Source organism: Pantherophis guttatus, chromosome 13, assembly GCF_059756535.1.
Source record: "Pantherophis guttatus breed Tessera chromosome 13, ASM5975653v1, whole genome shotgun sequence".
Classification (NCBI taxonomy): Eukaryota; Metazoa; Chordata; class Lepidosauria; order Squamata; family Colubridae; genus Pantherophis; species Pantherophis guttatus.
Window position 1 is genome coordinate 13,164,621 of NC_142075.1, and position 25,744 is coordinate 13,190,364.

General features: G+C 42.3%; 1 protein-coding gene across 4 annotated transcripts in view; it reads right to left on the reverse strand.

Moving 5' to 3' along the window:
• Positions 1 to 25,744, reverse strand: part of NTRK3 (neurotrophic receptor tyrosine kinase 3) — a 467,456-nt gene that overhangs the window by 29,796 nt on the left and 411,916 nt on the right. For all 4 annotated transcript variants that reach the window (XM_087878354.1, XM_087878355.1, XM_087878353.1 and 1 more), the window contains one exon: positions 20,261 to 20,504. In XM_087878354.1, coding sequence (XP_087734480.1) covers positions 20,261 to 20,504 — 244 coding nt within the window. The remainder of the gene's footprint in view (positions 1 to 20,260; positions 20,505 to 25,744) is intronic.

The window sequence follows — 25,744 nt, forward strand, 5'->3', positions numbered from 1 at the left end:
GGTGGGGCCAGGGTGGGTGTGGCCAGCTCAACATCACTCGTGTCGGGGATGCCTGTGGTGGCCTAAGCTGTTGTGACCCAGGCCCAAGTAGGTAGTATTAGACGCAAACAGTTCCAAAACAAACAGACTTTATTAGAACAGCTGAGAATTAACTCATTCTCAGCGTAGTCCAAACTAAATCAAAGAAAGTCTTCATAAAGTCTTATCACCAAACTTGGTATAATTAGGCAAACTGCCAAAGGCTTCTCTTGGCAAAAGTTCAGAAGCAGAGGATACCGAGCAAGATAAGATCCAAGTTTATCAACGTTGTTTTCTGACAAAGAGCCCGAGAGCCATTGCTGGTCTTTTAAGTCTTATGGGAGGGGCCAATCATCTCTTGGCCTTACTCCCGAGTCGTCCTCTTTGCTGTAGCTGCTCTTGCCTTCTGGCACCTTTTCTCATACGTGCACTAGGAATAGGCTCCTCCTGTTCCTCTGCCTCTCTACTGTCAGCCTCTGGAGGCTCCGGAGTCCGCACATCACTCCCCGATGGCCCTGGCCCCATCTCTGCTCCGACGCAGAGCCCTCATCTGGGCCTTCCCCAGCCTCCAGGACTGGCCCATGTTCTTCCTCAGCCTCATTTTATTTATTTATTTATTTATTTATTTATTTATTTATTTATTTATTTATTTATTTATTTATTTATTTATTTATTTATTTATTTATTTATTTGATTTGATTTGATTTGATTTGATTTGATTTCTATACCGCCCTACTCCCGAAGGACTCAGGGTGGTGCACAGCCAAACAATAAAACACATACATACAAAATTTAAAAGTAGAATAAAATCAAATTAAATAATTTTGGCTCATCACTGTCGACTCCGCTGCAGCTCCGCAGGCTGCTGGCGGACCACAACACAAGTGCTCTGCCAGAGAAAACGGACTCCCAAGCTCCACTTTCGGCTGCAATGGCCTCTTACAACCCTCTGCCAGTGAAAACGGAGCTTGGGAGGGCCACCCACAGAGGCACTGCAGGCTGGTCCTTCGCGGTTTCCAGGGTGGCCCTGTGGGTCAGATCTAAGCACCCTGCAGGCCAGATCCGGCCCATGGGCCTTGAGTTTGACACCCCTGTTCTAGGTCATTGAACCTACAAGCACAAGCTGTTAAGCTAATGATACACATTTTGTGAGTGTATTGATTAGCATGATGTTATTTGGGGTCAGGAGGCACGCTCCTCAGGTTTCCTACTGAAATAGTCTTCTTCACCAACCAAAAAAAGCCATCTGAAAACTATGCCATTTCTTTCTCTTTTTTTGCCACTCTTAAAAATAAAGATTTCATATAGTCGGAGCATTCATTCATGCTTTATATGCACAATTTCCCCCTGCTCTTTATTATTTCATGAATTCTAATTGAACTAGAGGAATTCCTAACATTCTAAAATGCACATTTTTAAAAATGTTTTTGTAATCCATCTTTATTACGGTACTTTTACAAATAACTCAAGGTGACAAGCATATTCAACACCCCTTCTCCTTCCTGCTGTTGTCCTTTAAATAAAGATCCCAGTGAGATGGGTTGGGCGGAGAAAGAGGGACTGGCCCAAGGTCATCTAGCTGGCTTTCATGGCTAAGGCAGAACTTGAACTCACTGTCAACCATCCCAACTTGGTCAGTTAGAAAAGGAAGACTTTCAGGCCATGGTTAGCCAAAAGTATACTTTACCAAAGTCAAGTGGTTACAAGAAGAAGCAAAGCTGGATCTGGGGTTTTCACGCCCAAAGCGCAAAACTTTCCCTTGTTCCCCATGGTTATCAAAGAGTGTCCAAATAAATGCTACCAAATTGTTTGAGTAGCAGTCCCTGTCTTCGTGGGCTGGATGGTTCTGCATTCCTTAGCGTGACCTTGGAACGGATGCAGTTTTCATGGGACAGCACAATGCATAGAGTCTATTCCTCATGCTAACCCTCCCTTTATCCCACCCTCCCTATCTCCCTCCCCCATTGCATATGTATAGGCAATGGATGCAGCAGGCAATGCGTAGCCTAGCAGAATGGCAGCCTTTACACTCATGGTCTCCCAGTTTCTAGCCTGGCGCTTTAACCACTATACACAAAACAGCTTTCTATGCACTATGAAACATTTGCACAGGCCATCCCTTCCAACGTTTCAATTTCTTTGCATCTTTTCTTTGTGAATCCTTGATAAAAACTCTTTCTCCCAAAGATCACACCACATTTTCTCTAATGCATGTTTCCACATCAGTAAAAAAAAAACCCACATACACACACTTGAGTGACAGTATCTGCAGTCATATTGAGATTGCTTTGTTGACGCTACTGTAACAATGCTCTCACCTGTAACACTCAGGAAAGATACAAAAGGAAGCAAAGTACTAAATCTGGAAACGACAAAAAAGGAGTAGGGGAATTGTTAACAATTGGACCCGTCTGGAAGTAAATAAATCAAGTCTCTTAGAACTCTGCAATCTAAAAATTGAAAGTGACAATTTCCTGTTCTTTACCCAATGCTTGCTGGAAGCTTTCCCTAACAAAAGGAGGAGATGCGTACAACCTTCGCCTCAATATTGTTAAATGGAAATACCCCTAGAAACATTTTTGAAAGCCAACTTTCACTGCTGGGTCATAGAAATGTTCTCAGCATCCGCTTCTTTAAAACGAAACTACCCCTTTGTGGATGCAAATTTCAATAACCCGCTCTTTTTCTAAACCCATCTCTCAGACACTAAGGACACTTAGAAAAACTTGTCTAGTGCAACCTTGACTAAAGCTAGCGAAGTCTGTTTTGGCGATTGTCATAAATCTTCTCCCATTGAAAGCTGTGTTGGATTTCTTTAACATCGCTACCAACGGCAACCGTTGCAGTGATTTTGTTAAGGATGCCATAGAAGAGAAAGAAAAAGGGAATAAAAATCTAGTGTTTTCTGTGTGTGGCTTGATTTCTTGTTCAACGAGAGGTAGAACTCAAGACCGAAAACGATTTGGGATTATGACTTGGGGTTATTTGGAGATGCTACAAGATGCTGTCCCAAAGACAATACAGGTAGTCCTCAATTTACAAGGACAATTGAGATCAGAATTTCTATTGTTAAGTGAGTCACACTCAATTTTAATAACTTTTTTTTTTTGGCCATACTTGCTAAGCAAACGTCTTGCAGTTGTTAAATTAGTAACATGGTTGTTAAACAAATCTAAATTCTGCCATTGACTTTGCTCGTCAAAAGCCCCCTGGAATAGTTGCAAATGGTGAAAAACATGGCCCCAGGACACTGCAACTATCATAAAATATATGCCAATTGCCAAGCGCCCAAATTTTGATCACAACACTATGGGGATTTTGTGACGGTCATAACAGCCATAGCCCTTAGACTTACCGTATTTTTTGGAGTATAAGACATACTGGAATATAAGACACACCTTACTTTTTGGGGAGGAAAATACGAAAAAAACTGATCGGCGGGTGGATCCGCCTCCCGGAATACCCCCCAATCAGCTGTTCCCAGAGGTGAATTTTAGCAACAGGTTCGTTGGTTGTGAACTTTGTGCCTCACTTTTTTTTCTGCCTCTGAAACTTCTGAAACTCTGTTTCAGAAAAAACTTTTCTTTCTGCCTCTGAAAGCCTCTGAAATTTCTGAAGCTTCTTTCAGGGGTTTTTCTGAAGCTTCTTTCAGAAGCTATTCTGAAGGACTATCTGTACTCTGTTCAATCTCCTTTCTTTGGTATTGGTATGTAGATTAACCTCTTCCGTCCTGTTGGTTATTATGTCATTCTCCAGATTTGTTAGCATAGTTTGGTTAGAACCTTTACTGATTCTTCTTTTATTGCTTGCCATATTATTTAGATAAAAGCCTTTCAGAGGCTTTTTTTCTGAAGCTTCTTTCAGAGGCTTCTTTCAGACTCTGAAATCTCCATTTGCGAGACTGGACGGGGCTACATTTGGAGTATAAGATGCACCCAGATGCATCTTATACTCCGAAAAATACGGTATATACCTCTTCACAGTGCTTTACAGCCCTCTTTAAGCAGTTTGCAGAATCAGCACATTGACCCCAACAATCTGGGACTTTATTTTACCCACCTCAGTAGAATGGAAGGCTGAGTCAACTTTAAGCCAGTTGGTCCGGATCGAACTACTGGCAGTGGGCAGAGTTAGCCTGCAATACTGCATTCTAACCACTGGGGAGGGAGAGAGGGAGGGAGGAAGAAAGCACTTAGACTTATATACCACTTCACAGTGCTTTACAGCCCTCTCTAAGTGGTTTGCAGAGTCAGCACATTGACCCCCAACAATCTGGGTTCCTCAATTTTACCAACCTCGGAAAGATGGAAGATTGAGTCAACCTTGAGCCAGTCAGAATCGAACCCCTGGCAGTCAGCAGAATTAGCCTGTAATACTGCATTCTAACCACTGCGCCACCATGGCTCATAAGTGCAAGTACCGGTTGTAAGTCACTTTTCCCACGGCCGTCATAACCTCGAACGGTTGCTAAGCGAATTTTTATAAGTTGAGGATTTACTGTACCTATGATCTTTTTTTTTTTTTTTTAAATAAATCCTTCCCAATTCTAGAACCTCATGCAGGAAAATTGATTGTGAGAGCGGCACGCACGTCAGTGCCAGCTGGTGTTTTAACTTTAGGGGTGGAAAAAAATGATTGCTGTACTTTTCAAATGTATTTCCTTGTATTCTAGTTACCGACTGTCTGATATGAAAAATCTCGCAGCCGGTAATAGGGCATTATGTACAAACAAATCCCGAGCAAGGAAAGCAATCACAAACTTGAAAGCCAAGGTAAGGAGAACACCAATATAATAAAGAATAATGCTAATCTAATCTAACACGTTGAGATGAAAGAGTGATTTTTCCCCCGGCACCTACTTTGTCCCTATGCAAATAGCTTAGGGAGATGGCAATCCAGGGTTTGATTTACAACTCACTTTGAATAAATAGGAAGAAACAAGGATAGCTTTCGACTATATGAAAAAGCCACGGATCTCATACATTTTCCTTGAACAGGTAAGTGAGGGAATAGAGAAGCAGAGAGAGAGAGAGAAGGAGGGGGGGGGGTTTCTGGGATTGGTTTTTATTTTTTGCATTCTTCATCCTGTAGGAGGCAAAACATTGTTCTGTAGGGTTCAACAAATCAATCCAAAGTTTAAGGTTTTGCAATGTTGGATCAATTAGGAAAGGATTAGAGAGCAGGGGGAAATCATGTGTTTGGGTCAGTCATTGTTCCCTGAACCTCAGCACTGAGACTATGATTTTTTTAAACGTTTATTATGAATTGCATGTACAGCTGTTTCCTTTCCCTTCTAGGCTTTTAACAAGCTTGTGCAGTAGGTTCAGGGGTGGGCTGCTGGGTGGAGGGGTTTCACAGGGGTTTGGGAGAACCTCTAGTTCGGAGAACCCCTAAATCCCACTCCTGGCTGGCCCTCTCCTCCTGCCCCTCCCCTCCCCTCCCAGGAGTCTCCCCATCTGGCTTGTTTTGGATGCAGGTAAGTGCAATTTGGCAGTTCGAATCTCACCGGGCTCAGTCTTCCATCCTTCCGAGGTGGATAAAATGAGGACCCAAATTGTTGGGGGCAAGAGGCTGACTCTGTAAACTGCTTAGAGAGGGCTGTAAAGCACTGTAAAGTGGTATATAAATCTAAGTGCTACAACTTCCTTCCTTCCTTCCTTCCTTCCTTCCTTCCTCCCTCCCTCCCTCCCTCCCTCCCTCCCTCCCTCCCTCCCCCCTTCCTTCCTTCCTTCCTTCCTTCCTTCCTTCCTTCCCTCCCTCCCTCCCTCCCTCCCTATGGTTAGAATACAGTATTGCAGGCTAACTCTGCCCACAGCCACCAGTTCGATCCGGATTGGGCTCAAGGTTGACTCAGCCTTCCATCCTTCCAAAGTTGGTAAAATCAGGACCCAGATTGTTGGGGGAAAGAGTCTGATGCTGTAAACTGCTTAGAGAGGGCTGTAAAAGCACTGTGAAGCGGTATAGAAGTCTAAGTGCTATTGCTATATAGGTGTGCTTCTGTGGGACTCAAAGTGTGAGGCAGGCCACCAAGACAGATGAAAATCGGGATCTTTGTTTATTACGCCAATACATCCTTTATCCAACAGCTTCATTCTGTCAGGAAATTTACAATTTGCATGCCGTGTTTTATCTTTCGTTCCTGGAACGTACTCTGAGGCCTGAGCGTATGCTGATCACGACGCTTCCTAATCTAAATTTCTGCTGATGTTCCCAGTTCAAGTTTGTCACAGGCATAAATGGGACCGCCGCAGTGAGAGAGAAAAATGGAGCGTCACCTCAGCAAAGTTGGACTCTTTCGCAAGCCGGATGATGAACTGGTTTCCACAGCGCATTGGGGAAAAAAAAAATGTTCCAGCTGAGGTGATGGGTACATTTTATTTCTGTTTTTGAAAAGTGGAAGGCGAGGAGGCAGAGTCACCATGTCACAATTCCTGTTTTCTATGCATGTGCAATTTTGTGGATCGCTGCTTGCCAACTATACCCTGAGCGCAATTCACCGGAGAATCTAATCATAAATGGTGGATTGATAAAAAATGCTACTGTCAAATATCAGCCATGCAGTCCACTATCAACATCCTTTTTGAAGTCTTAAAGGTATGAATGAGAATCAAGAGATCTTTATCCATCTTACACACTAGTGGTGGGGGTTCTCCCGGTTCGGCCGAGCTGGTAGCGGTAACAATATGATGTCACTGAACCGGTTCTCTTTGTTCGGGAGCTGCCCGCCCCCGCATCAGTCTTACCTTTTATTTGGCCCCACCCCCAATCTATTCGCTGCCTCCCGAGTCCCAGCTGATTGGCTAGAAGGAAAAAAAACTGTTTAAACTCTTGCTGCGGGGCTTCAAAGGGCTGCCCTACAGCTGATCAGTGTTAAAAGGCAGTGTGGTGGTAGACCAGTGCCTCCAAAAACAAATGGGTAGACTGGTGCCTATAAAAATAAATGGGTAGATCAGTGCCTCCAAAAACAAATGAGTAGACTGGTACAGCTCTGCAAGCAGTTAAAAGCCTGGTAGACCAGTATCTCTGCTAAATCCTAAAGAATTGTCACATGACCATCAAACCATGCCCACAAAATAAGCCACGCCCACAGAACCGGTAGTTAAAAAAAATTAGAACCCACCCCTGTTACACACATGCACTTTTGGACACTTTGCAAGTGGAAAGGAACGTTATCTTGGTTATTATCATTTAAAAGAGCAGATTTAGATCACGAGGGCCAACCACAGTCAAAAGGGGTGGGGGGAGGGAATTGGGGCTATCACAAACCTTCCAGGGTTTTGGTTTTTTTTTGGTGGGGGGAGAAATGATTTAAGATAGAAAGGCTTACACCCTTATTCCCATTTCGAGGATTGTGGTAAACGTAGTGCCATCAGAACATAGAGAAATGGAAAAATACCATCAGGGACAGATGATATGCAGGAAAACAAGAATTGCTAAAAGGTGGCTTTTGCGAAATACTTTGCTGCACGTTATACATGTTAGTTACATAAAAGTGAGTTATTTTTACAAACAACTCAAGGTAGTGACCATTTTTCAACACATCTCCCTCCTCCTCCTCTTTTCCCGACAACAATCACCCTGGCTTTCATGGCTGAGGCGCGATTTGGACACAGGGCCTCTTGTTTCTAGCCTGGTGTTTTAACCACTAGACCAATTTCTTTCTTTCTTTCTTTCTTTCTTTCTTTCTTTCTTTCTTTCTTTCTTTCTTTCTTTCTTTCTTTCTTTCTTTCTTTCTTTTTCTTTCTTTCTTCCCTCTCTCTCTTTGTTTCTCTCTCTCTCTCTCCGTCCATCCATCCATCCATCCATCCATCCATCCATCCATCCATCCATCCATCTATCTATCTATCTATCTATCTATCTATCTATCTATCTATCTATCTATCTATCTATCTATCTATCTATCTATGTGTCTGTCTGTCTGCCTGCCTGCCTGCCTGCTGGCCTGCCTATCTATCTATCTATCTATCTATCTATCTATCTATCTATCTATCTATCTATCTATCTATCTATCTATCCATCTATCTATCATCTATCTATCTATCTATCTATCTATCTATCATCTATCTATCTATCTATCTATCTATCTATCTATCTATCTATCTATCTATCTATCTATCTATCTATCCTGTTTTCCCCCCAAAATAAGACATCCCCTGATAATAAGCCCAATCAGGCTTTTGAGCGCACGGCAATAAGGTCAAACACTTATTTCAGACTTCAAAAAAATATAAGACAGGGTCTTATTTTTGGGGAAACACAGTATCTATCTATCCTCTATCTAGCTCATCTATCTAGAAAGAGTCACCGTGGGGTGCAATGTAAAAATGCTGGGTTTGTCAGCCCGGGTTCAAAAGCATACAAATGAAAGCAGATTATAGATACCACTTTGGTGGGAAGGTAACAGCATTCTGTGCACCTTTAGCATATATTCATTCTATGCATTCTATACATGATCACGTAAATTATCTTTGGACAATGCTGGCTCCCTTGGCCAAGAAATGGAGATGAGCACCATGTCCTAGAATTGGATATGACTGACAGAGAAACTTATACCTTTAGCTTTTATAATCACAATGTACCTATATAGCCACTATATATAAAGGGTCACAATATATAGACTCTATATATTTGCTACAATTCTACAGAGGAATGATTGAGTCTGTCATCTGCACCTCCATAACTGTCTGGTTTGGCTCTGCAACCCAACAAGACAGACACAGACTTCAGAGGACAATTAGAACTGCAGAAAAAACAATTTCTACCAACCTGCCTTCCATTGAGGACCTGTATACTGCACGAATCAAAAAGAGGGCTGTGAAAATATTTACAGACCCCTCACATCCTGGACATAAATTGTTTCAACTCCTACCCTCAAAATAGAGCACTGCACACCAGAACAACTAGACACAAGGACAGTTTTTTCCCAAATGCCATCACTCTGCTAAACCAATAATTCCCTCAACACTGTCAAACTATTCACTAAGGCTGCACTACTATTACTATTAGTCTTCTCATCGTTCCTATCACCCATCTCCTCCCACTTATGACTGTATGATTATAACTTTGTTGCTTGTATCCTTACGATTTATATTGATATTGTTTCCTAGTATGATTTGATTGCTTATTTGTACCCTACGACTATTATTAAGTGTTGTACCTATGACTCTTGATGAATGTATCTTGTCTTTTTATGTGCACTGTGAGCTTATGCACCAAAGACAAATTTCTTGGGTGTCCAAACACACTTGGCCAATAAAGAATTCTGTCTGTCTGTCTGTCTGTCTGTCTGTCTGTCTGTCTGTCTGTCTGTCTGTCTATATTGGACACAGTTCATTTACACCTGTGTCTTTCCTCTCTTCAAAACTAAACCCTCTTATTGAGGTACATTAGGAAAGGATCATATTGTACCCATTAAATACTCTAGCAGACAGCTTGGTTCCCACCCTAGTCAGCTTTTTCTCTGCTAACCTCATTGTCATGCCTAGCAATGAAACTATATAAAAAAAGAACATCCAAAGAGCCTCATTCATCCAGATGGAACCTGGTGGGAAGGTGAAGTGGAGAAGGGAAGTCTGCGGATCAGGTGCTGCAGGGTTGGTGAATTCGGTGAAATTAGGATAATTACCATCCCTGAGATAATGCCATGCAATTTATCGCAGCCTAATTGCCCTGATTAATTCCTCGGTGCTCACAATACTTTGCTATGAAGGGCTCTTCATGTTTCAGAGTGGAAGAATGGGGGATGAATTGTTAATAGCTTCTCCCCTCCCTACATTGGAACAGATGAGAGAGAAAAGGAGAGGCTGAAAATGTAGAAATGTTCATGTAGTGGTTTTTGTTGAAAAGACTTGTATCCGATATTTAAGACAGTCCTGGTGCCGTTTCAGACATCCAAGAATGCTCCTCAATCATCACGTTATTACCATTTTGGGATGTCTCGATCAATATAACTCCACTCTAATACCACAGCCTTGTAAAGGATGTTGTATCATCTTTCAATGAGATTTTAAAAGAGATCCGAACAACAATTTGCATCCTCTTGCATTTACAATTTTGCTAAGCGGAAAAGAATTTCTGTGGGAAAGACACCTTTGGCTATGTAATTCTTAATGCAGATTAACTTTATTTATTTATTATTTTGCGCGTGCAGATATAAAGATATCATTGACGGAGGGGGAAACCTCAAATCAAATGATGCTCTGAGAGACCAAGGTATAACCTTAGATTGGTGGACTTACCTGCAAATAAAATCAAGATACCAGAAAGATAAGGATGAATTTGGCTTAGAATTAGGATATAACGGATTGGATAAAATTTTGATGGGACCAGGAAAAAAAGCGCTGGCCAAGCTATATAATTACTTATTAGATGAAGATAGAGATGAGGATACAATCAGAAACCAATTGAGAGCATGGGAGAGAAACATTGGGCATAGTTTGAACTTTAATGAATGGGAAGAGGCGTGGAATAAAAATTATAAATTAACTAGAGCAGCCACGTATAAGGAAAACCATTATAAAATGCTCCATAGGTGGCATTTAGCCCCTGCAAGATTATCAAAGATGTTCCCCAACGTGCACCCAAATTGTTGGAAATGCGGTCATGGTCAGGGCACCTTCTTTCACATGTGGTGGACATGCCCCGAAGCAAAAAGATACTGGAGCAAAATTCGGAGATGGTTGAAAGACATACTCAAAGAAGAAATTGATTTGACTCCAGAAATATTTCTCCTGGGAATGGTAAAGAAAGGGCATGGAAAGGAAAAGGTCCACCTCCTAATACACATAACTACAGCTGCCAGACTGGCATACGCTCAATACTGGAAAAAGAAAGACCTACCACCAGACGACCTTATAATTAGCAAAATTTTAGAGTGTGCAGAGACAAGTAAATTAACGCACGAAATAAGTGATGATGAAAATTCAGATCATGATACTGTGTGGGGAAGATGGTACGAATGGATAAATGATAGAATCAAGGAAGGAGTTAAAGGTGCAGAAATTAATTAGAAATGTATAGTATAAAGGACACCAGATTTTTTTTCATGTACATATGTATAAACACTGCGAATCCGATGTCAAACAAAATTGTTATTATATTTTATCTGTCTTAAAAAAAATCAATAAAGTGTAAATAAAAAAAAAAAAGAAACAGTTTATGTCCAAGATGTGAGAGGTCTGTAGTAGATACTTACACTGAGAGTTTACGCACTGGAGACAAATTCCTTATATGTCCTATTCACATTTGGCTAATAAAGACTTCTGTACAGTTTTATTAAATTAAATCTAAATAGCTGCAACTTACAGTTCTTATTTTTAGTCTTAGTTTCTGCAACCATTGAAAATTCATCCTAGTGGAACTTAACACATTTGTTCTTGCAGAAATCAGTTGCTGTGGTGGATTTCTTGGACATTTCCATTACTGGATTTAGATTCCTCATGGGACCAGCAGAGCAAATATTGACCTATAGGTTTACTTTAAAAACACTGTTGTCTATTAGCTCTCTTGAAAGCTAAAGCAAAACATGAGATGTACATGGGAGGTGGACAAACATCAAATGAATTTTTCCTGCAGTTGAGGATTATTCTAGGTAAGATGAGGATAATAAGGGCAATGAAGCTAGCACACCATGAAAATTTCTTGAATACCAGAGAGATCAGCCTAGCCCAGCCTAAGAGAAAGATCAAATGAAGAATAGAAAAGGAACACGGGAAGGCAAAACAAATTACATGACTAGAACAGAAAAAAAAAAAAACAATCTAGCAAGCATAGCGCATAATAAAAAGACCTAGCAATGGCTAAGAGCAGTAAAGTTGAAGGAAGAGACAAAACGGCTAATTCTGGCTGTACAAGACCAAACCTTCGGAACAAACACATACAATGTCAGAATTGAGAATATAGCAACAGACAGCAAGTTCCACCTCTGCAAAGAAGATGAAGAAAGAGTGGGGCACCTGGTTAGTTGTTGCAAGATTGCCCCCCCCCCAGACTGACAACAAACGGCATGGCAAAGTAGCAACAACAGTGCATAGGAATATGTGCAAGAAATACCATTTGCCTGCAAGCAAGAACTGGTGTAAACCATAAATTAGGCAATGCAATAGAAAATAAAGTGATCTGGGACTTTAGAATTCAAACAGGCAAGCACCTGCCACATTACACTCCATACTTCACAACTGTCGATAAGAAAGGCAAAAATTCTGGACAGTGGATATGGCTGTAACTGGAGACAGAAGAGAAATCACTGGGGAATATCACAAAATCCAACAACCTGCAAATAGAAGTACGTAGAATGACTGGGGCAAAAGAAAGTAATAGGAACCTTGGGTACAATCCCAAAACTTCTTCAACCCCACCTGAACACCTCTGGCATTGACAAAACCACCATAAGTCAATTGCAAAAGGCAGCTTTACTTGGAACAGCTTACACCCTGCAACAACACCCTTAAGACATATGTCAATCCCAAATCCTTGGGAAGGACTGAACAGCCAAAAAGCCAAATCCAGTCTAAACGTCTGCTGACTGTGCGACCAACCATAAAGATAGCTATGCTGTTTCTTTAACCTGTCAAGTTTACATGTGTTTATCACCAGGATTGTGGGCCACAAAACACATGATGTCTCATATACTCTCATCATCATCACACAGCTATCATTTAGATGTTTCTGCTCCAACATGGGAAGTGAGTCCTTTATCCGCAGCACTTCTGCGATGGGGACTCCATGGTTGTGTTGTCATTTACCACCTCTCAGTCACCATGTTTTCACGCACTCAAAATTGTAGGAGATGGCACCATCGTTTTTTGGGCGATGATGATCAGAACAGAGTCTGGACCTGCACAATGGACTTTCACAACCTTGGTTGCTGTCCTCTGTTAAATTTTGAGGTTAGAGGATACAGAGTGCCAGGTCTTAAGGCCCCCTGATACTTGTCTTCCCGGTAGGCCACTGACAGGTGCTCTAATGAGACTGTTGCAATCATATGCAGTTCTTCAACCAACTCTATTTAGCTGCAAATGGCCAGCATTTCACAGACCATTATTTCTTCTGTTTTAATCAAGGGGAAAAGGGCTAGGAGCTGATTTAATTAGCATCCATCAAACAGTAGAATGATAGAACTCCTGAAGGGCAGGTGAAGAATCGATTTTTTCGAATACACCGTTACTAGGTTTCCATGATGAGAGGCCTACGAACCAAGCACTAAATATACCATGAAGGCATATTTAAGAGCAACACCTAAATGCTAAAAGAAAGGGGGCTGCATGCTTCTGGACTGAGCTGCTTTGGAAAAAGAAAAACAAAACATGGTGCCCCTTATCGAAATAATGGTGTTTGTCGCTCTGAGCCACTTGACCATGTAGTGTAACCTACTGAAGGCATGAAGGAACACGTCGCAGAAATGTAATCATACAGAAAAATAAAATAAATGGCATCCAAAAGGAGGATACTTGCAGATGACATACAGCCTAGAATAGGGGTCTCCAACCTTGGCAACTTTAAGATTTGTGGACTTCAACTCCCAGAACTCTGGGAGTTGAAGTCCACAAGTCTTAAAATTGCCAAGGTTGGAGACCCCTGGCCTAGAATATAAAACAATGGATATGTGTTTGTGTGTGTGTACATATGTGTGTAGGGATGCAGTGGCTCAGTAGCTAAGACACTGAGCTTGTCAATCAAAAGGTCGGCAGTTCAGCGGTTCAACTCCCTAGTGCTGCGTAACGGGATGAGCTCCCGTTCCTTGTCCCAGCTTCTTCCAACCTAGCAGTTCGAAAGCACGTAAAAAATGCAAGTAGAAAAAAATGCAAGTACCTTCCTATCTTTGGTGGGAAGGTAACAGCGTTCTGTGCGCCTTTGGCGTTGAGTCATGCCGGCCACATGACCACAGAGACGTCTTCGGAGAGCGCTGGCTCTTCGGCTTTGAAACGGAGATGAGCACCGCCCTCTAGAGTCGGGAACGACTAGCACGTATGTGCGAGGGGAACCTTTACCTTTACCTTACATATGTGTGTGTATACACACACACACACACATCACTAAGTTTCACAGATCCCTGCCTCTCAGAAAAGCATATCAGAGGCAAACTGACACGATGCTTCTGCCTTTGAAATGTGAAGGTTGCAAAAAAAAAAAAAAAAAGCCAAAACGAATAAACAAGGGGAACAAAAAAAAGATAGCTTTCTTTTGACTTTTCTCTCCCGTCTGCCAATTTATCTCCGATCTCTTTGTATTTTTTTGGGAGGGGGGAAAAATAATCTTCCACGCCCATAAAACAAAACCCTTCTATCCTGTCAAAGCAGGATAAACAGCCGAGTGCATTCCTAGGCAATCTGCATTGGAAAGGACACATCTGTCTTAAAGCAGAACACGGAGAGGCTGAGGCGGTGCAAAATGCTGCCATGCTTTTGTTACATAAAGGTCTGTTTGTTGTATGCAGACGTGTAACGGGGAAATTAAACCGTTCACCTTTCCGCAACTGCTTTGCGTCTTATTTTTGGCTCCAGCAGCCAGATGGTGCTTTCTCTTTCTTCCTTTGATTAAGAAGATGAAGAGAGAGGAATACAAAAAATCAAAACAAAAACAAAACAAAACCCAGAAGTGAATCCTGAATCGAAAAGATAGTCAAAATACCACAATGTATGCACCTGCACACATATACACAAGCATGCACACACACACACACACACACACACACACACACACACACACACACACAGAGACACACATTGGGCGATGGGAGCTCTGATACATTTTAATGAAGTTGTTAGCCTGCGGAAAGCTTTGGACTTGTCATGTCAACATTAACCTTCTGATGGAATCTTACACAGCTTTCTCTCCAGAGAATGATAAAAATGCTGCAATCTCCAGGGGGAAATCGGTAGGGAGAATTTTAGCTGATTTTTTTCAGCTAAGATCCGCTGAAATGAAAAGTTTGGCATGAGTTTTTGACCCAGAATGTGGAACTCTACATTATCAAAAATAAGCTTTCTTCGAAGCAGAGGTGGTATTCAGCAGGTTCTGACCAGTTCTGGAGAACCGGTAGCGGAAATTTTGAGTAGTTCAGAGAACCGATAAATACCACCTCTGACTGGCCCTGTCCCCATCTAGTCTCTATCTCCTAAGTCCCAGTTGATCAGGAGGAAATTTTGCAATATCCTTCCCCTGGAGTGGGGAGGGAATAGGGATTTTGCAATATCCTTCCCCTGGAGTGGGGAGGGAATGGGGATTTTGCAATATCCTTCCCCTGGAGTGGGGAGGGAACGGAGATTTTGCAATATCCTTCCCCTGGAGTGGGGAGGGAATGGGGATTTTGCAATATCCTTCCCCTGGAGTGGGGAGGGAATGGGGATTTTGCAATATCCTTCGCCTGGAGTGGGGAGGGAATGGGGATTTTGCAATATCCTTCCCCTGGAGTGGGGAGGGAATGGGGATTTTGCAATATCCTTCCCCTGGAGTGGGACGGGAATGGGGATTTTGCAATATCCTTCCCCTGGAGTAGGGAGGGAATGGAGAGTTTGCCGTATCCTTCCCCTGCCATGCCCACCAAGCCATGCCACATCCATCAAGCCACACCCACAGATCTGGTAGTAAAAATTTTTTTGAATGCTACCACTCCTCTGAAGCTGAGAGGCTACTCATAGAATACATGGTCACAAGCAGGCATGGGGACCTTAAAAAAAATGTTATGTGGTTTCCAAAGCTCCATTAAACTATCAATTTAATTCTATCAAAACCCAAAGTTGATTTTGTATTCAGGCTTAGGAAGGGCAGGGAAAATATGGAGAGGGGGGATATTTCCCCTATGCTTTCCCATGTTCAGTTTGATTCTTGGTCACGTTGACCTGACATCTCAGATAAAAATAAAAAATAAAAAATTACAAGATGTTCTAAGTGGGATTTAGGGGCTGGTGATTTTTCTTATACTGTATGGCTCAAAAAAGATATTAAAAACTCGAAATGAATAGGGCATTTTATAACAACTTCTGAAGGCAAGCTGTTCCATTGGTTAATTGCTCTCACTGTTAGAAAATTTCTCCTTAGTTCTAAGTCGCTTCTCTCCTTGTTTGGTTTCCAACCATCGTTTCTTGTCTTGCCTTCTGGTGCTTTGGAAAATAGGGTGACCCTGTCTTTTTTTGTGGCAGCCTCTCAAATATTGGAACACTGCTATCATGTCACCTCTAGTCCTTTTCACTAGACTAGACATATCCAATTCCTGCAACCCATTCTTCACCTGATCATCCAATCCTTTACCCCAACAAATTATCTGCTTGTCTAAACTGTGTCTGCACCAGTTAGAGAGCACCTCAAATGAGCCTATTATTTTTATTCTCATAATTTACACACAGTTATCAGTTACCCTTCCCGTTGCTTTTTCCATAAAACCCCCTGTATTAAGTTTGCCGTAATCTCCTTCTACGGGTCGTGGCCTCCAATCCTTTAATCATCTTTGTTGCCCTCCACTGGATTCTCTTTTAATTTATCAATGCCTTTTCTTTAATGAAAGACCTAGCGAAAATGCAAGGAGCGGCTTGTTCCAGAATTATGCTTGTTTCTGGGAAAGAGAGAGAGAGAGAGGCTGTTGAAAGCATGTGCTGGGTTGAAGAAAGAATGACTGGGAGTGAAATGGGGATAAATGAGAGTGCGGCGAACGCAGATGGAACAGTGAAGAAAAAGAGAGAAATCACTGAATGACTTTTCTAGGAAATTTGGACAGCTTCTCTCGAAAGTTCTCAATAGTGAGATGGGCGACACATACATTGAATAAATAAATCATTTACGTTTGTTTGTTTTTAAGAAATGCTTCTTATGGGTCAATTATGTATCTTGACATGTGTTCGAAAGCCTTCTCCCCATACGATCATCACCTTTTTATGACAGTCATGGAAGGCTTCTATAGTTTGAGGGGGAGCCAAAGAAATAGCAGAATAACAAAATAACAGAATTGGAAGGGACCTTGGAGGTCTTCTAGCCCAACCCCCTGCTCAAGGAGGAGACCCTATATCATTTCAGACCAATGGCTATCCTCTTAAAAACATCTAGTGATGGAGCACCACAACTGTTCTAACCTAGGCTTCCTGAGTCATTAAAACACACAAGTAGTTCCCAAAACCTCTTTTATTGCAACAGCTGTGAATTCTCTTCATTCACAGCTGAGTCCCAATTAGTTATAAAGAGTCCTTCGGGAGAAGTCCTTCGGGATAATCACCCACCTTTATCTCCCTCGACACGCTGCCAAAGACCTAATTGGCAAAGCCACACGGAGTCCAGAATCAAACAGAGCTTCAGGCTTTAAACTGAATCGAATGAACAAATGTTGCTTCCTGCAAAGGCCCAGGTGCCTTTGCTCCTCTTTTAAGTCTTATGGGAGGGGCCAATCATCTCCAAGCCCTACTCCTGAGTCGTCCCTTTTGTTTGAACTGTTCTTGCCTTCTGGCAGTTCTCTGCATGCGTGCAATGGGAACAGGCTCCCCCTGTTTCTCTGCCTTGATGAGGTCTGACTCTGGATGCTCCGGTGGCAACAAGTACCTCCCAGATGGCCCTTTCTCTGCCTCCGACGCAGAGCCCTCATCCAAGCCTTCCCCAGACTCCAGGACTGGCCCATGGTCCTCCCCAGCCTCCTCATTGTCCAACTCTGCTGCCAGCTCCACAGGCTGCTGGTGGACCACAATAACAACTTCTGAAGATAAGCCGTTGTCTTCAGACATAATTTATGTGGTATATGATGTGCGTATGTGGAAACCTTAACCTAAAGTTTCAGATCATCAAGAGGTTCCATTTCTAATGAGTTTACAAAGAGGTTCTACAGGTTCCATTTCAAACGAGGAATTCTTATAGAAATTGTACTGACTGCAGTAAGTTCAATACCTTTTGCCAAGGTGGTGTTATCATTAATAAATCTTTCCCCCAACAAGAGTTGTGTATAAAAGAATTGGCCTGATGATCAGCCCTCAGCACTAATTTTTGAGCCACCAGATCCCCCAAACCTAGATGTTCTCTGAGCATCATGCAAAAATAAAGGCTTCCATTGTGCTTATCGTTTACATCAAGGGTGTCAAACTTGATTTCATTGAGGGCCGCATCAGCATTGTGTTTGACCTCGGGGGGCCAGGGTGGGAGTGGCCAGAGTGGCCCAAGCGCTCTGCCAGTGAAAATGGGCTCCCGAGCTCCGTTTCCGGCTGCGACACTTCCTGCTACCCTCTGCCAGTGAAAATGGATCTGGAGGAGCTGAGCCCTCCTAAGCTCCATTTTCATTGGCAGAAGCACCATGAGCTGGTCCTTCACTGTTTCCAGGATGGCCCTGCGAGCCAGATCTAAGCACCCCGTGAGCCAGATCCAGCCCCCGAACCTTGAGTTTGACACCCCTGGTTTACATCATTATGGAATTCTTTTACAACTGTAGTTTAAGCATAGAGCAGAATGAAATGGCAATACTTTACATGGTTGAATTTCTAGTTCACTGATATGGGGGAAAACAACAAGGAAATAGAAATGGGGAATGGATTCTGGATGAAAAATGGCTCCTGATATTCAAGATGGGTTTCAGCTGATGTTGAATGGTCACAACAGAAGAGGAGGAGAAGGGTGGGGGAGAAGAAGAAAAAAACAGCAACTGGTAGTTCAATTGTCCTTTAGATTTTAAATGCTGCTCGACTAATTTGCAGCTTGGGTCCATGCCTGCTAGGGAAGTACATCAAACTAAGGTCTTTTGCTTCTTAGCTTTGGTGTCTTAGATATACCATGTTTTCCCGGGAATAAGACCTCCCTGGATAATAAGCTCTTCCCCGAAAATAAGCCCTCTCCAAAAATATTTAAATGCATGTTCAGCCGGTCCCTGCCATTTCCTCTGGTTAGGGTTAGGGAGACAGAGCTAGAAATCAGATAAGATGGCAAGAGGATCCCCGTCTTGCTCCATATGCCCCCAAATAATAAGACCTCCCTGAGAATAAGGCCAAGCACTTATTTCGGGGTTCAAAAAGTTATAAGACAGGGTCTTATTTTCAGGGAAACACGGGTAATAGATTCTGTATTTTGAAGTCCAGTTTGATTGGCCCTGCTGTATTGTTGCTGTAGATACAATCAAGCTTGTTTTGTACTGAATCACATTTGTGGAATTCTGTCCCTTGGTGGGCTCAGCCAGCTTTATTCAGATGCATCTGCTAAAATAATTGGCAGAAGTATGTCATCACCTCATTAAGAATGGTGATGTTTTCTTTCCTTGGAATCATTTGAACACAGTGACACCCTGTTCTGCCCCCAAATGTCCCAGAATCACATAACATCTAGGCACTGGGAGGATTAAGCAGTCATCAGACGCATGCCATCTCATCTCAAAACTTTGCCAAAAGGTCCTTTCTAATTTGCTGGCTCATGAATGAACGTGGATTTTTATTCAGCCCTGCCATGTTCCACTGCTGCACAATTAAAATGTCCATAAACAAAAGGAGAACAACAGTATGCCAAAGGATTGATGCTCCTTAACCTTTTTCTGCCTGGTATAGTTCTCTTTACTTTGAAGGAGGCTTTTATTCGGCTCGTATGGGCAAGACGTAGACGCACAGGAATCCCTGGTGAAAGTTTTTGATGCAATAATAGGGGGGAAACTCAATATTTGATCTTCGGTTTGTTTACATCTAAATTATATAAACTATAGTAGGAACTGTAGGGTTTTGTGGGAACTCTGTTCTCTGAATGGTCTAGTAACCAGTAGCCAATACCTAACATTTCATTATTTCAGAAGAATTTGAACATTTATGTGTCTCTTTTTTCCCTAGACTGGACTATCTAGGCTGGAATTGGAGTTTTGAACAGTGGACATCTCTCCTATTCAGTAGTGGGTTTCACTTACCTTCGCTACCGGTTCGGAACTGAGAGCTCGCGCACGACACTTCTGTACATGCGCATAACTTTCTGCGCACGCACAGAGCATCCGTGATGACGTCTGGGTGGGTGGGTGGAGCCTCCGAACTGCAGCAAACCAGTAGAAACCCACCACTGCTCCTATTTATATGACTTTATGCCTAATGCCTGAAGGTATCACTCTTCTGCTGTTTGGACCTAGTAGTTTAAATCTCAAGGTGTACAACATCAGAATTTGGGCATTCCACTGGTTGGTTGCTGTGGAAAGAACCATCCCTCATACAAATTGCAGAGATACCGAGTAACAGTCAGGACAGACTCGGTTTCTTTTCTCCAAACTCTGTTTGTGCCACTCACTCCACCACCGATCCCCTCAAGTCTGCCTTACCCTGTAATAATCAGTGCTGTAGACATCTCTGGACATCCCAAAGTCTCCAATCTTCACCAGTAGATTAACTCCAACCAAGCAGTTCCTCGTGGCCAGGTCTCTGTGTACAAAGTGCTGGGAGGCCAGATAAACCATTCCCGAGGCAATCTGGCTTGCAATGTGCAGCATTTGAGAAAGTCCCAATTCTCCTTTGACTTGCCGAGGCTGTCCATCCACAAGGATCAATGCATCTGGCCCGTGTGCCCTGGAGAAGAGAAGACAGGGTCAAATCCAGCAAAGCAAATTACAGAACAACTGACACCATTTCTCTCTCTCTCTCTCCCTCAGTGGCTAAGATGTTGAACTTGTCGATTGAAAGGTCAGCAGTTCAGCGGTTCAAATCCCTAGTGCCGCATAACTGGGTGAGCTCCCGTTACTAGTCCCAGCTTCTGCCAACCTAGCAGTTCGAAAGCACATAAAAAATGCAAGTAGAAAAATAGGGACCACCTTTGGTGGGAAGGTAACAGCATTCTGTGCGCCTTTGGCATTGAGTCATGCCGGCCACATGACCACGGAGATGTCTTCGGACAGGGCTGGCTTTTTGGCTTTGAAACGGAGATGAGCACCACCCCCTAGAGTTGGGAACGACTAGCACATATGTTACCTTTACCTTATATATCTTTTATTTGTCTTAAAATAAATATATATCCTTTTATTTTTATTAAAATGAGTTTTTAATTTTTTTTATTAAAAAAAATTATCTTAAAGACCTCCCCCCCCCCTTAATATATAATAGAAATAGAAATAAAGACAGTGGGCAAATGGGAAAGGAAAGGGAATAGAGGCAATAAAGTGAGCGAAAGGGGGGAAAGATATAAAAAAAGAACCAAAAACGAGAGACTTCTGACTTTTTTTTGGGGGGGGGGCAGCAAAATACATAATAAAGTTGTAATATCAACATTTTAGTTATGCTAAATAATTGAACTGTGAGCCATCCGGAGTCGTTCGTTGAGATGGGCAGCTATATAAATAGCAATAGAACTTTCAATAGCATTTAGGACTTATATACCACTTCGCAGTGCTTTACAGCCCTTTCTAAGTGGTTTACCAAGTCAGCAATTTGCCCCCAATAATCTGGGTCCTCATTTTACCCACCTCAGAAGGATGGAAGGCTGAGTCAACCTTGACACTGGCGAGATTCGAACTGCCAAACTTCTGGCAGCCATCAGTCAGCAGAAGTAGCCTGCAATACTGCATTCTAACCACTGCACCACCACGGCTCAAATAATTAATAAATTAACTGACAAACAAAACAAAAAATACTAGCCATTTCTATAACAACAACCCACTTCATTGTCAAAACCCAAAGTCAATGTTTCATTTTTGTCTCTTTCATGCAGAAAGTCCAGAAGTGGTTTCCAAATCACAACAAAAAGTACCGTATTTTTTGGAGTATAAGACACACTTTTTCCCCCCATAAAGGAGGGTGAAAATTTGGGTGCATTTTATACACCGAATGTAGCCCTTTCCACCCACCGGCATCTGGAAAATGGGGCCAATAGACTATGGTAATCCCCACAGCCTGAAACAGCTGATCTTCATGAGGCCGATCCAACCGACAATCAGCTGTTTGTGCTAATCAGGCTGTGCTAAAGCTGAAACTGAAACAGGCTGTTTGCTGTTTGCTGCAAGGAAGCAAATTGCTGGGAGGGAGAGACAGAGGCAGTTTTTTTTTTTCTTGGTTTCCTCCCCAAAAATGGTAGGTGCATCTTATAGTCTGGAGCATCTTATACTCTGAAAAATATGGTATTTACATTATTGTCCCTAATTCATGCAGTCGGCTTCACCTTCTCTGTCAGATTCATCCTCTTTTCACCCTATTCCTCCATTTTGGGAACAATATTTCCTTTTAGAGCAGATGTGTTCACGTTTGTTGGAAGCATCCAGGATGTGCCCTAATAAGATTGATCACCTTCTTCTCTTGGGAAAGACAACTAGGCTGCTTGTATTCTAAAAAAGAACTTTCGTTCAAATTCAATCTGGCCAGCAATAGCCCAGAGAGTTTCTTTGTTTTTCTTTTTAATCATGAATTTTCTGTTCATCAGGCTTTAAATCTCTCCCAATCTGCAGTAGAGAATTACTGGTGGACTCTCTTAGTAGCCTTGATCAGTACAGGTGAGGCATCTCTGACCTCGAGGCTGCCAATCTGTTGCCTTGTGATGTGTCAAGATCAAAAAATCTTACATCTAAAAGTGGCTTGTTTGGGAACCATGTGTGTGTGTGTGTTTGTGTGAAAGGAGGAGAAGAAGGATATACAAACAGTGTCTCAAATGCCTCTTGAGAAATATCGGCTAATATTTAATTGGGGTTCTAATCTGAAGCTTGCAATGTAGTCTCATATTTTAAGCAAACACAGAGTACTTGGGGAAAACATGCATGCCGTACAAATACGAAGGTCTCCCAGGGAAAAATAACTGTTAAAAAAAATCAATCCTGGGAAATAATGTATGAATTCCGAGCTAAGCTGATTTTTGCAAGATCAGGTAGAAGGAGAGGGTATATCTCCCAACGTTTTTAGAATGATGGATAGCCTGATTGACGGAAAATAAAATCGCGGCTCGGTAGCCCAGTTTGTCTCTCTGCTGCCAAAACTGTGTTAAGAAACCGATTCAATTCATAACAGGATCGGTGAATACCGTCCTATTTTCATTCTTCTTCTTCTTCTTGTGCCATATCCGTCATTGGACGTTGCAATCATGTTGGCGATCCTATTTTTGTCAACAGCTGCATGAAAAAGTGCTGTTAAGTTTTGTCCAAGCCAGTCCCTTAGGTTTTGAAGCCATGATGGCTGCCTGGACCTCGTTTGCCTTAAATCTTTCCTTGGAAGAGGAAGTGAAGGATGCCGCATTTTTCTGGGTGTTGCATCACATATCCAAAATATTCTAACTTTCGCTTTTTAATGGCTTTGATGATTTCCCTTGACTTTCCCAGGCAGCTTATCACCTCCTCATTTGTGATTTTGTTAACCCAATTTATACGTAACAGCCGCCTGTAATCTGTAATCCAGATTTCAAATGCTTCTAGTTTCTTCAAGTGGTTTCTCTGTCAGAGACCAACTCTCTACTCCGTAGAGCAGGATAGAAAAGATGTAGCATCTGACAAGCCTGATTTTTCAGTCTATTTTCATTATCCTTTCGAAATGCAGGTAGTCGGCACCAAAAGGTCTGATTATGGCACCCAGGCTGTGAGCTAACCACACGTGGCACGGAGAGACGGTTTGTTCCTCGTGAATTGCACCCGGAACACGTGGAGGAGGTCTTCCCATCCAGCACCAGAATTACACCTTTGTCGTTTGATCAATTGCTCGGCTTATCGTCCATAGCAGCATACAACCAGCTAGAAGTAGTGCCCCGGAGGTCATTAATAAGTGGTATATAAGAACAGTAAGGCTGTGGTTTTGGGGTATTTTTTGCTAGCGTGCAGCAATGTCTCTTTTGTGGCTCATTTCCTTTTTCTTTAAAACAGCTGCCGGCATTTTTACCTTTGTCAACAGCCTAGCCAACAAAAAAATTGAAAATTTCAATCTGCTAGGTTCTTTCTCTTCGGAGACTTAAGCTTCCTCCTAGCTTGCATAGAATCTTGATTTTCAACCTTCCCGGGGTTTTGATGAGATACGATATGAATGATATATGATTAGGTTTGTATGCCACTGAATACGTCTAAGGTTCCCAACAGCTAACAATAATAAAATCAGACCATGGTAATAAATTAAAATGCCCAAGGTAAAAACCAGCAGGGAACAAGAGTGAAAAAGCAAACACAAACACTGTTGGGGGATATCCTCTTAGCTTCCATTTCTCCTCTGGAGCAGCTTTATGTTCGACAACTTCTGGAAGGCAACCACAGAAATGGATAGTCTATCTTCCAGGGGGTAAGAATCAAAGGGAGGAAAATATTGGATTTCTAGTGAAATTGTTGCACTTTTACACGGCTCCTCCTGAAAACAGGTACAATCCCATGCCCTGCAGAGGGAATAAATTAAAAATGATGCCACCTGAGGCATTTGGTTGTCTTCATAATTCAAAGATAATTTCAAAGGAAAACAAAGCAATAATCATACGACTGAGAGTGGTTTTATTTTTTTTCCCAGTTTAGGTACTGCAGTTAAAGCTTTTCTGTTGGAAAACTCAACATTTCCTTTTACTTACTGGGTTTTCAGTTTTATTGGAAAGAGATTTTTAAACTTCTATCTTTTCCCAGCCAAGACTCAGATGCTCTCTTTAGTCCCAAAGGTTGTTGTTGTTGTTGTTGTTCTTGTTGTTAGCTGCGAAGTGGTGTCCGATCCATCGCGACCTCATGGACAACGTTCCTCCAGGCCTCCCTGTCCTCTACCATCCTCTGGAGTCCATTTAAGCTCATGACGACTGCTTCAGTGACTCCATCCAGCCACCTCGTTTCTCTGTCGTCCCCTTCTTCTTTTGCCCTCAATCTTTCCCAGCATTAGGCTCTTCTCCAGTGAGTCCTTCCTTCTCGTTAGGTGGCCAAAGAATTTGAGTTTCCTCTTCAGGATCTGGCCTTCTAAAGAGCAGTCAGAGTTGATCTCTTCTAGGACTGACCGGTTTGATGGCCTTGCAGTCCAAGGGACTCGCAGGAGTCTTCTCCAGCACCATAGTTCAAAGGCCTCAATGCTTTGGCTCTCAGCCTTCCTTATGGTCCAACTTTCACAGCCATACATTGCAACTGGGAAAACCATGGCCTTGACTATTCATTCTCCACAAGTCAGTTAGAATGGAAGAAGTGTGTTGGATGAGAAGTGAAGTGTTTTTCAAAGAAAGAAAAAGCCAAGAAAATGCAGTTGCCTTTTGAAAAAAACACCTTTGGGACAACCATGACCTGGATGATTGATAACCTCCATAGACATCTCTACAGCTAATGAATGTAGATGGCCTTCTCAGAATGGCAGCTTTGGAGGCTTGCTTGCTAAACAAGACAGTGGCAGGAGTCACATTTAGCACCATGCTTGTTTGGTTTGTATATCTTAGTTGTAAACCAAAATTTATGGCTTAACTTGGCTGAGGCTTATTCAGCAAATATGAAATGAACATATGTAAGTATGTTAAATGATAGAGCTGCATGGTGGCTTAATGGTAAAGATGCTTGCCTCCCACTTGGAAGGTTGAGAGTTCAATCCTAGGTAAGGGAAGATGTTTCTCTCCTCGGATGCAAAGAAAAAAAAAAATCTGCTGTGAACTCCATGTAGGCATCAGGAAGGGCATCCGGTCAGTAAATGCTCAGCTCCATCTAGTTGCCCCAACCCTACCACAAATTAACGGATTACAGGGTCATAAAAAGGGAATTGGTATGTTAAGTGATCTGTCTAGCCTACACCCATTTCCTTCAATGAATCATTCCCTTGATTCATTGAAATAAACAGAAATAGACTAGAAATAGACTAGAGGAGTGATGGCTAACCTTTTTGCCTTCGCGTGCCAATAGCGTGGGGAG